A 12,545-nucleotide genomic window follows, 5' to 3' on the forward strand; every position below is an offset into this window, starting at 1 on the left:
TTATTTCTTGTGTTTAAAGATGGAGAGGTTATTTCTTTTTCAAAAAGCTTATTTTGGCTCAGCTGGGTCTTCACTGTTGCATGTGGGCTTTCTCTAGTTGCAGTGTCTGGGCTTCTTTCTGCAGGGGCTTCTTTTGTTGCAGAGTGCAGGCTCCAGGGCGTTCAGCTTCCAGAGCTGTGCTCGCGGGCTCTAGAGCACAGGTTCAGTAGTTGTGGTGCGCAGGCCCGGTTGCCCTGCAAATCATCCCAGACCAGGGATCAAACCCGTGTTTCCTGCACTGGCAGATGGATTCTTAACCACTGGAGCCCTTGAGTAAGATATTTCTTACTTGAGCTTAAATATTCAAATAGGGTTTCTAATACCCGATGAGTTTTCTCATGTGTTCAAACCCGTATTTTAAAGGTTCACGTGCTTCCTAAACCTCTTCCAATAACTCCACACCCCTCCCTACTGGTGCGACCATACAGCTTCTGCCAGGTGATATTCTTCCTTCTTCCAGGACTGCTGGGTAATAGTCATGGGCAAGGGAAACCCTGAGCATCTGAACCCACTATTTGTGGGACACTGTGCATTCAAAGCAAACTAGCAATCTTCTTCAAAAAGCTCACAATTAAACAGGAGAAATAGCTTTGGGAGGGAAGGATACATACGTGTGATGGATGACGCATTTGTAATCGTCACTGGGGGTGTCTGCTGGTCCGTGACCTACTCAGCAAGTGTAAAGATCTCCAAACTTATTGGCAAAGAAAAATGAGGCCCAAAGTGTGGTTTATGCTCCTTGTTTCTTTCCAGTTCAGGAGGGTTAGCGGTGGCACTGAATCTGAGGACTTTGCTTTACCTGGACATGGTCCACAGGGGTCACACCTCATTTCCTTACTCCTTTAAAAAAAAAATTTTATCGGACTGTGTTAATTTTCAACATTATGTTAGTTTTAGATGTACAGAAAACTGAATCAGTTATACACACACACATATATATACACACCTCCATTCTTTTCCATGCTTTTTTTTTTTTTAACCATATATTACAGAATATTGAGTAGAGTTCCCTGTGCTATACAGTAGGTCCTTACTAGTTATTCTATATATAGTAGTATGTATATGTTAACCCCAATCTCCTAATATATCACTTCCCCAATTTCCCCTTTGGTAACCGTAAGTTTGGCTTTGAGATCTGAGTCATTTTTTAAACAATTAATTAATTAATATGGTTTTGTTCAGTCTTAGTTGCCCAGAGCAGGGTCTTTTAGTTGTGGCAGGTGGGATCTAGTTCCCTGACCAAGGATTGAACCCAGGCTCCCTGGCATTTGGATCACAGAGTATTAGCCACTGGCCTGCCAGGGAAAGCCCTGTGAGTCTGTTTTGTAAGTATGTTTATTTCTATCACTTTTTATTAGATTCCACACATTGGTGATATCATTTGTCTTTCTCTGACTTACTTAGTAGGATAATCTCTAGGTCCGTTCATGTTACAAATGGCATTATTTCATTCCTTTTTATGGCTGAGTAATATTCCTTTGTAAATATGTACCACATCGTATCCATTCCTCTGTTGATGGACATTTAGGTTGCTTTCATGTCTTGGCTATTGTGAAGAGAGCTGCTCTGAAGACTGGTGTGCTTCCCTACTCTTGAAAAGTCTGATCAGCAATTGGTTTAAGCTTTTCCACTGGCAGAGGGAGACTTGACTTCAGGGCACCCAGTGACACCACTTACCTTCTCAGGAGTCTTACAACAAGGCCCTCCTTTCTCCCCTGTGTCCCCAAAGCTCCGGCACCTCAGGGCAGGGCTTGTGTGCACTGGGTCCTTCCCTAAAGGTTGTTGCTTCTGCAAGAAGCAACCACATGCATTTCCTTTCTTATCCTTAATTCAACTGTCCTTTAAAAAAAAAAACAGGGTGAATAGAAGTCTCTGACCCAGTATCCACGGGTCAGCCCCTTCAGCCAGCAAATATAGACCCCTGGGGCAAAGAAAGGCCGGGGAAAGGGAACTTGCACACCTATCATAAGTTTTGGTAGGAACATAGCAGATCACCGAGAAAAGGCTTTAAGAGACAAGTAATATTCCAGCACTGACTCTCCAGCCTGAACACAGAAGGGAGAGCATGAAAGAGGTTCTTTCATCTCCTTCCCCAACCAGAGCCACCACCATCCACCTCCTGTGGCTCAAAGTGACCTAAAACTAAAAACAGAATATAGTGATTTCCTAAGTGATAAAACTGAAACAAACAAAGACAGACAGAAATAACTAAACTCTGGAAATATAACTGCTTCATCATTTCTTTGTATTTTTTATTAAACTTTTTTGAATTTTTTAAAAAAAAATTTCTGCCCGGTTATGGCAATTAAATAGGAAACCACAATTACAATGCACAAACTGTGGCATGAAAAAAGAACACACACTCCATCAGAAATGACACCAAACCCTTTCCATTTTATTCATTCAAAAAGAGTCCAATGCACAAGTGTCAAATATGAGCACTGGCGGTTTTTTTCTTGGAAGGGGGAAAAAACATTTATTCTGGCAGCGCGTTTACAATTCCAGGAAGTGGTTTTGATACCACAAGATGCAGGAATAGAAACCATAACAAACTTGGAGGGCGTCTGTTTGCAAGGCAGGGACGACTTAGTTGGAAAAGATCCCCCTTTGTGCTTAGCGAATTGCCCATCAGTCAGCCTCCCCAACTGAGCCTTCCCAGGTGTTGAAAGAGAGAATGGAATTTCCTGCATAGATGAAGAAAATTCCTATAGAGCAGTGTGTTTTCTGTATCTCCAACCTTCCCCCCTCCCCCGAAGCAAGTTCTCAAGCTTTTCTGGAGCTGCTTTTGGTCACATGACCCTCTATCAGGATAACTTTTTTTTTTTTGCTAAAATACATGTGATACCAAGATTTCTTTTTACACTGCTTCTCTAAGGTTCAGATGACAGCATAAAACATCACGTGTCCAAAAAGAGCAGATATTAAGACTGTGGGCATCTATGTTCATAATAAGAGCACACACTTTGCAGGGTATGTCACCCAAAGGAACTTTTTTTTTTTTTTTCAGTTAATATGGTCCCCTGGGGAGTTAGCCTGAAGTCACTTTACCAGCCTTTTTCTGGTCAAAGTTGGTTAATTTGACAGTTGAAGAACTGTCTCCTGCCAATTGGAAAACTTTTATGCCCAACAATTCAGTGGTCCATAAAGCAATTAAATGTTACCATTCAGTTTACACTTACACACACATGCACACACGCACAGGAGAACTGTGACAGAAGGATTAACAAGGTGAATCTTGTGACTGTTCCAAAAGAAAATGAAATTGCAAATCGGAGGTGCCATACTCAAGTATTAAAATGCAGAACTAGTCTGATCCCATTTGATTTTATGATTATAAGAAATCATGCTTGTTTGACTAGAGGTTCTGGAGTTCATAAAGTTAACTCCTGGGGCACAAAACCATCTACAAAAATTGATTTGTGGTTTTTTTTTTTTTTTGTGATGCAGCCACTTCTTTGTTATTTTTTAAATATGTGGAGACATCGTATACTGTGGCATTCCAAGAGACAATACTTTATAGAAGTAAACGAGTAATACCGCTGACTAGTTTTTCTTGCCTTACACTGGAAAGAAACAGTTTCACACATTTTTCAATCAGCATGCAGAGGAGGCAGATGTAAACAGAGTCACGCACACTCTTCAAAGAATGTGTTACTATTGCAGTAGACGCTGTTTGGCCCCGATGAGGAGGAGAGAGCGGGTTGGTTGGTTGGTTGGCTTTTTAGGTTTTATGTCATGGAGATTTTAAAACCAGGGTTTTACTAGTTCTTGGCAGTAGACCATCCAGTCAGAGGCTCTGTATTTATAAATAACCAATGTGGGCTTATGCTCTCCAATTAGGCAACTCACTATCTTAGGGTCTGACACCAGCTTTCAGAGAGCTCTGCCAAATTTCACAGACTCTGTTCTAGGGGGTGGCGGGGGGGTGGGAACAGGACCTATTAGCAGAGCTCTTTACATGCTTTGGAACTAACGCCTGACTAAGCTATTGCAAGACTCCACTCTTCCTTGGATATGTGGACCCCTTAATCCCCCTCCCCTGAAGAATCTTAATCACCAGGCCTCCATCAGACTATCACCTAGTGACCAGGGACTTTTTACTGAAAAGGAGGGGAAGGGGCTATTGCCTAAAATGCATGTTTAAGGTTCTTGATGATTATTGTCAACCTCTATGAACCAACACTTAAGCCATGAGCAAAGAGATAGGTATCTTTTCTTTTTTTAAATCTGCAAAGTCTTAAAGAATAAACAAAACATCCGATGCTAAAGAAAGAAATCAGCCCCATGTTGGCACAGTTCTCATCAGAATATTGCACCAGTGTCAACTAATGCTAGAAGCTTCAGACTGTATAAATTTAAATGTATTTGCGTATTATAAAAATAAAGATAAACATATACATATTTTACACTAGTTGTGGAACAGCAATGAATGGTCAGTCGATCCCTCTTTCACATTTAACAGAACTGAAATCTGAGTGCTCTGAATACTGCCACCTGTACTGGAATTATGGCTTATATGTGCACGGAAAAAAAAAAAAAAAATCCCTGAGAAGCCATTCGACTTTATTTTTTTTTTTTTCTTTTCTTCAAGTAGCGCTCTCCTTGGAGGATCACAGTTCTGAGGTTCAGGTTGTAAAACATTTGCTCCATAGTCTCTCCCGTCCTTTCCCCCACCTGCACCCTCCCCACCTCATCTATAGGCTAGGTGTGCTCCCTTGCACGAAAACACCCTGAACACACATGCACGCGAATTCACAGAACACGCCTGGGAGTGTGGAGGGTTTGCCGGGTACAGAAGATGGTCCAGGTGCGTTCTGATGCTATTTTCTCCATGGAAATCCCACAGCTGTAAGAAGTCACTGGTTTCTGTGCTTTTCCCCAGCGTTCTTCCTATGTGGGTAGATGAGAAGAAAGCACAGAAATGAACCAGGGAAATAGGAAATGACATTCTCAATTATGAGAACAGCAAGCGATAATTTTTTTTTGGCCACAGATTTTCATGTCTACTTCTAGAGCTCCGTGTAAAATAGTAAATGCAGACAACTGATGTTCCTACAAAGGGAAGAGACTTTTTCACTAGAAACCTACTCAAACATTTCTGTTCATGACATTAAATTCAGACATAAAGCAAGGACTAGATGAATTAGCCATAACTACCTATTCCACTGTAATTTCACAGCTTAACTAAGAACCCTGAACTCCAAACATAGCACTGTTTCCTTTCAAGAAGCGCACACAGACATACTAAATAACTCTCTACAAGTAGGAATATATACTAAAACGTGAGAATGAGTGTCAGTCAGGACTCAAAAGCATGATTGTACTTAAAGACTGTCAAACTAAGAGCTGGAGTTAGATGAAGAGAAAATGAAGAAGCTGCTGCATCACCAGCTAATTAAAGTTTAAAGTTTAGTCGCTCAGTCATGTCCGACTCTTTGCGACCCCACGGACTGTAGTCTACCAGGCTCCTCCGCCCATGGGATTTTCCAGGCAAGAATACTGGAGTGGGTTGCCATTTCCTTCTCCAGAGGATCTTCCTGACCCAGGGATCAAACCCAGGTCTCCCATACTGTAGGCAGATGCTTTACCATCTTTAAACAAAGTGGCATTCAATTCAGGTAACATGGTTAGATGAAAACGTGTGAGATGCTCCCATCCCTTATTTTAGCTTTCCTGTAATGACGCACAACGTGATGTCTTTAAAAGTGCTTGGCAACATTTAATAAAACAGATCCACTTCCCCTACCCTTCACCCTACATCTCTTTTTCAAAACTATTTATTTGGCTGCATCCAGTCTTAGTGGCAGCAGGTGAGACCTTCGGTCTTTGTTGCAGCATGCAGGATCTTTAGCTGTGGCATGTGGGATCTAGTTCCCTGAGCAGGGATCAAACTTGGGCCCCCTGCACTGGGAGCGTGGAGGCTTAGCCACTGGACCACCAGGGAAGTCGCTGGCATCCCTCTCTTAATGCTGCCTGACTTTCTGGAAACTGATAATTTAGTGTCTACCTAACACACAAGAATCGGCTGGGAGCATCTGATCAATAACTTCACCAAATATAGGTACCTTCCATTCACTAAGTACTTATTACATGCCAGGAATGGCAGCCTTCACCATAGTGCATTATTTGATTAATCCTTAACTTTTAAAGCTCTAGCAGGTAGGCTCTGCCTTCACCAAAAAGGAAGCTATGTTTCCACAAGGTTAGATAACTTCCCCAAGGGCATACACCAGTGAGCAGCAGGGCCAGACCTTTAAAGACGGTTATTTGACACCGAGGTATGCTTGACAGCAAAAAGCAAGGCTGGAATATGTGGGGCCCTCGGGGTAGTTTCGTGTTTCTTTGGCGCTGAGCCATGGGTACTTTCAGAAGGCCTGTTAATATAGTCAGCTTCTCAGCAGAGAAGTTTTGAAAACTGCCTCAAAATCAAGTAACCATACATCGAAGTGTAAAGAGGACGGCAGGGTGAAAACACCACTCCAACCAAGCAGTTAACTCTGGTGCAGCGAGTTCTGGCTTCGTGTGGGGGAGGTGCTACGTCATGTTTTTCTCATTGGATCCAACAAATCTTGAGAAACACAGACAGTTGTGTCTGGCCGCCTGCTCCCCTGAGCCACGCGTTAAGACTGAGAAACACAAGGATACGTAATCAAGGGCACCCGGAGGGAATATTCCAGTGTTCAAGGGAGAAAAAGGAAACCAGGTCTTAACATTTTTCCACATGGATATCATTTTTCTTGTTTGAGTGCTGAGGGAAAGAGAGGAGCTGTCAATCACTAACCGCCCCCCCGCCCCACCTCTCTTTGCTCTTCCATCTCAAACTTGATCTCTTCCGACAAGATCCACCTCAAATGCTACCTCCTGGGGTTCTTCCCAATTCTGCGGCAGGGTTCTTTCTTCTGTGTCCATAGGACTTTGTCGATACACCTGTCATTGCAGGTATCACATTTTAACTGGAATTAGACACAGGTTTCTCTGGTTGTATCTTTGGTTCCCATTCTCCCCAAGGAGGCTATTATATTCCTGATTTGATTCTTAGATTCTGTTATTTTTGTACCATCAACACTTGGCCCAGTGCCTTGTTATTGTTGTTCAACTGATAAGTCATGTCTGACTCTTTGTGACCCCATGGACTATAGCATGCCAGGCTTCCTAGTCCTTCACTATCTCCCAGAGTTTGCTCAGATTCATGTCCAGTGATGCTATCTAACCATCTCATCCTCTGCTGCCCTCTTCTCCTCCTGCCCTCAATCTTTCCCAGCATCAGGGTCCTTTCCCAATGAGTTGGCTCTTGGCATCAGGTGGCCCAAGTATTGGAGCTTCAGCATCAGTCCTTCCAATGGATATTCAAAGCTGATTTCTGTTAGGATTGACTGGTTTGATCTCCTTGTAGTCCCAAGGGACTCTCAATAGGTTTCTCCAACACCACAGTTTAAAAGCATCAATTCTTCCAGCTTTCTTTATAGTCCAACTCTCACATCCATACATGACCACTGGAAAAACCATAGCTTTGATGAAAACAGACCTTTGTTGGCAAAGTGACATCTCTGCTTTTTAATATGCTGTCTAGGCTTGTCATAGCTTTCCTTCCAAGGAGCAACCATCTTTTAATTTCATGGCTGCAGTTACTGTCTGCAGTGATTTTGGAGTTAAAGTTTGTCACTGTTTCCATATTTTCCCCTTCTATTTGCCTTGAAGTGATGGGACCAGATGCCATGATCTTAGATTTTTTTTTTAATGTGGAGTTCTAAGTCAACTTTTTCATTGTCCCCTTTCACCCTCATCAAGAAGCTCTTTAGCTCCTCTTCACTTTCTGCCGTTAGGCACAGTGGCCTCATGGAGGGCCAAAGATTTACTGAATGAAGGAGGAATAGGATGTCATGAGAAAGTCTCAGGCAAAAGACAGCCAGGCTATAGGAGGGGTAGATGAGAGGGGGGAGGAGATGAGAAGGAAGGAGGGGCTGAGGACAGTCAGGACTGACGTTGGCTTCTCAGGGGAGGGGACACGTGGCCCGGGCCACAGGGATGATGGGTTGTCATCAGGTAGGAGAGAAGGGGCGGCAGCTGGCCATGGACTGAGAGCCGGCCGGAGGCCAGGTGTGGCTCACCCTTCACAGTAAGGGAGTGTCACGTGTCAGAAGCGGGGCTGGGGTCAGGTTGGGAAGCCTTGTGGGTCTTGCCCAGGATTTTGAACTTGAACCATAATCACCAGGAAGCCATTCAAGGCTTTGCAATAGGGAGCGAGGTGATGGGGGTCTGATGTTGAAAGATCGTATTGGTTTCCAGGACAAAGAGGCCAGCAAGGAGGAGGCAGGTTGAGATACCCATAGGGATCTTGGCAGAGACAGGAGGACTACAGGAAAGCATGGGCCGAAGATAGAGCTCAACAGCCAGCTTCACTCATTCAAGACACGCTGATGTGGGAAAGTTTTGCGCATAAACTTGGGGAGCTGAATAAATGGAAACAATTCCTTAAAAAAATAAGATGCACTGACAAGGTGGGGCAAGATGTCTCAGGGGACGGCCGAGTATGGGGAGAGGGGGAGAAGAGCGAACAGAGCCCCCAGCCTGGCAGCGGGTGCAGAGTGAGGCTGTCCCTGGAGACGGGAGGTGCAGACCCTGAAGGGCTCTGGGGCAGAGGACACAGTGAACACCTACAGAGCCCCTGGCACGTCCAGGGGAGCTGCCAGGTAGGACGATGGAAACAGGACCACAGATCCCACAGGAGAAAGGAGAGGTCAGCGCGGGAGGCTCCACCCCAGATCCTCCCAGGTCACAGGACCTGCCCTTCCTGGGGTGTGACAGCACACTCAGGGTATTTAGGAGCTTGGGCTGAAGTGATGCCATGCCATGGTGTATTAATTAAGCAGCTCCTTTCTGTCCTCTGATGCTTTGCTCACCCCGGGAGGGGCGGCCCCTCCTAGCCTCAGCCAGTCAGTTCCCAGACACAGTCAACAACGCAGATGCTTCTCGACTTCACACCAGGGAATCCAAAGTCCACACCCCTGACCACGCCCTTTATCGGGAGCCACACTCTGGGCCACTATCCACCTGCCCTAATCACTCCAGGGCCAGGCTCCACACTCGGGCTGTCTTTATGCCCCAGAGCCCAAGGGAGCTGGCCAATCCACCTGCCCCCTGCCTTGCCCGCACCTCCCTGCAGAAACCATAACAGAGGCTCCTCCCACAGCTCCTCCCTACCCTCAGCCTCCTGACCCTCCAGGTGCTTCTCCCTGCATCCCTGGGTCCCCCTTACCCCGCCTGCCCCCTCCTCTAAGGAACTGTCATAAACTCTCTTCCCCCCAGCAGTCCTTTCCTGATGGGCTGGCCTCACTATATCTCCACTTTTACATCCCCACAATGTACAGTTTGTCCAGACATTGACAATACGAAAGGAAGGATCCCACCCGTCTCCCCTTTGCCCCAGGAATGCACGGTTAGGACACTGATGTTACTAACTAGCTCTAGGTGGCCGCATAGATCTGCGTGTACTTCATCTTGACAGGTGGTAGACAGGAAGGTGAGCCTGCTTTCTCTCTTGCACACTCAGCATACACACTCACCTGCTGTGCAGAGTCACCTCATTAATACACTAGGCGGTCCTAGGTAAGTCAGTGAGTGGATTTTACTCAAGCATCTGTATTTGGATTTTGAAATTTTTTTTTATTATTCCCTTTATAGGTCATCCACAGTATGCATACTAATATTTCTAGTAGAAATTACAACAGCTGAATTTATTGAATGACACTTACTCAGTGTAAGGAAAAATGCTAAATGCCTCCCCTGCAAAGGTTTCTCTAAATGCACCAAATGACCCCACGAGATGGTGCCTCTGTGACCTGCACCTGTCACAGCCCCAACGAATCATAGGATTCAAACTTGGAGGCATAACTCCAGAGTCCATCAAACTGGCTTGGGAAAATAAATACCAACACTGCTTTTAAAAAACTATTTGCTGTGTTGATCAGCTTGAGCTTTTCCTGATGTTATATTCTTGCATTACATGAGTTTTTTTTTTTTAAATGGCTTTTTTCCCAAAAAGCATCTAAGGCTATTGATATATGCATTATAGTAAATCAGGCAAAAGAATCGAGCAGTTTTCTTATTCTTAAATCCCAAACACATCTTGATTCTGGATAAAAGATTTGTAATCTTAAAGTGTCTGGCTCTTTGGAATCTCTTCATCCCAAACCCACCCTCCCGCCGTTTCCCTCTAAACTCTCCAAGTCCTTAGGAAGCCCTTATCTATTTAAGAAACCCTCTCTGCTTCCCAGAGACTTACCCTTAAAAATTGGTGCTCCTAAAGTCACAGATTGGGTACAGTAAAAATGATGGCATAAGGGAAAGAAGCACTATCTTTTCCACTTAATTGTCCAAGAAAGTATGGAGATACCTGAGCAGAGAGGGAACAAATTCCAGTATCAATGTGGCTGATGGAAGACTAAATAATCAGAGAAACACTATTCCTCCCAGCCAGTGACAGCAACAAGGCAGGAAGCTGTCTTACTCTTTACAGAGAACAAAACAAATCAATGCAAATCAGTGTGACACGCCCCACAGGCAACCTCCACATTTCAGCCTCTTTTCCTTGTGAAATACCATCCCATCCCCACCCTGAGATCAGTGAAAAATTCTCCATTGTGATTAAGCCAAATTCATCCATTCCTTAAAAAAAAGTTTTTAATCTAGTCCATAGTAACTGATCTGAGTGCATTTAAACATACTTTGCCCATCTGGTAAGATAAAGACCACAGAATCGTCTTCATCCTACTTCTTACAAAAGCTTATTTGAATTGGTCTTAAATATCCTTATATCTTAACAATGTAACTGGCAAAATTCCTATGCAAAGTAATCATTCTACGTTGGAGAATACTTGCAAACAGTCAGTAGCTGGAATCTGACTCAAATTGGAATGCTCCAGTGTACACACAATAATCCAAGTTTGAAATGCAGTCTGAGCCTTGTCTTTTATTATCAGGAGACCACATAGAAGCATGTAATTTGCACTCCAGTATGTTCTTTTTTATTAATAGTTTATATTTTATACTGGACTATAGTTGATTTACAATATTGTGTTAGTTTCAGGTATATAGCAAAGTGATTCAGTTTTATATACATATATTGATTCTTTTCCAAATTCTTTCCCATTTAGGTTTTTACAGAATACTAAGGAGAGTTCCCTGTGCTCTATATAGTAGATCCTTGTTGGTTATCTGTTTTAAATATAGTAGGGTGTATATGTCAATCCCAAGCTCCCAATTTATTTGTATCCTGCAACTTTATTGAATTCATCAATGAGCTCTAGTAGTTTTCTGGTAGCATCTTTAGGATTTTCTGTGTGATATCATGTCATCTGCAAGTAGTGACAGTTTTATTTCTTCTTTTCCTAGTTGGATTCATTTAATTTCTTCTCTGATTGCCATGGCTAGGACTTCCAAAACTATGTTGAATACTAGTGGCTTGTCTTGTTCCTAATCTTAGAGGAAATGCTTTCAGTTCTTTGGTACCACTGGGCGGCATTGTGAATGGCTGCTTCAAAACCTTCCTGTTCTGTTCTGTGTTTGAGGGCTGTGCCTCAGAAACTAACCATGCCTCTTCAAATAAGGAAACTCCTCTTGTTGTTTCCTGTGTTGTGAATCTCTCCGGTGCTTCAGTTACTACTTCTTCCTCTTATCTCCATTCAGCCACTCTCTGGACCTCCAACTCCATCAGGTCTTCATTACTGAGCTCTTCGTGTTGCACAGAGAGAAGTTCAATGAAGTCACCCTCTTGCAGATCTAGCTTGAAATAAAGATGTTGTACTGTTGCACTCTGTTCAGTGACAATGTTAGCTGCTCAGTCGTGTCCGACTCTTTGCGACCCCATGGACTGTAGCCCACCAGGCTCCTCTGTCCATGGAATTCTCTAGGCAAGAATACTGGAGTTAAGTAGCCATTCCCTTCTCCAGGGGATCTTCATGACCCAGGGATCGAACCCACGTCTCCTGCACTGCAGGTAGATTCTTTACCACTGAGCCAACGGGGAAGCCCTGCTCTTTGTTAAACATTTCGTGTACCTTCTCTATCTGTGCCTCCATTCTTTTTCCAAGATCTTGGATCATCTTTACTATCATTACTCTGAGTTCATTTTCAGGTAGCTTGCCTATATCTACTTCACTTGGTTGTTCTGGGGTTTTATCTTGTTCCTTCATCTGGGACTTGTTTCTCTGCTATTTTGTCTAACTTTCTGTCACTGTGGTTTCTGTTCTGCAAGACTGGAGTTCTTGCTTCTGCTGTGTGCTTCATGGTGGATGAAGTTGGTCTAAGGGGAGAGGTGGGCAGCTGTGGGCTCAGGAAGACATTAGGCAGCCTGTCTGCAAATGGGTGGGGCTCTGTTTCCATCTCTTTGGTTGTTTGGCCTGAGTCATCCAGGCCCTTGAACCTATAGGCTGTTGGGTGGGGCCAGGTCTTGGTGAAAAAATGGCAGCCTCCAGGAGGGCTCATGCCAATGAGTACTCCCCAGAACT

General features: G+C 44.0%; 1 protein-coding gene across 2 annotated transcripts in view; it reads right to left on the reverse strand.

Moving 5' to 3' along the window:
- Positions 1-2,267: 2,267 nt before the first annotated feature.
- Positions 2,268-12,545, reverse strand: part of MFHAS1 (multifunctional ROCO family signaling regulator 1) — a 108,528-nt gene continuing 98,250 nt past the window's right edge. The window contains exons 3-4 of one of the 2 annotated variants that reach the window (XM_061134730.1): positions 10,322-10,432; positions 2,268-4,929 (exon numbers count right to left, since the gene is read on the reverse strand). In XM_061134730.1, the coding sequence (XP_060990713.1) occupies positions 10,405-10,432 (28 nt within the window). In that variant the 3' untranslated portion in view covers positions 2,268-4,929; positions 10,322-10,404. The remainder of the gene's footprint in view (positions 4,930-10,321; positions 10,433-12,545) is intronic. The other variant, XM_061134729.1, reaches the window with a different exon arrangement.

This window comes from Dama dama, chromosome 32 (assembly GCF_033118175.1).
Source record: "Dama dama isolate Ldn47 chromosome 32, ASM3311817v1, whole genome shotgun sequence".
NCBI lineage: Eukaryota > Metazoa > Chordata > Mammalia > Artiodactyla > Cervidae > Dama > Dama dama.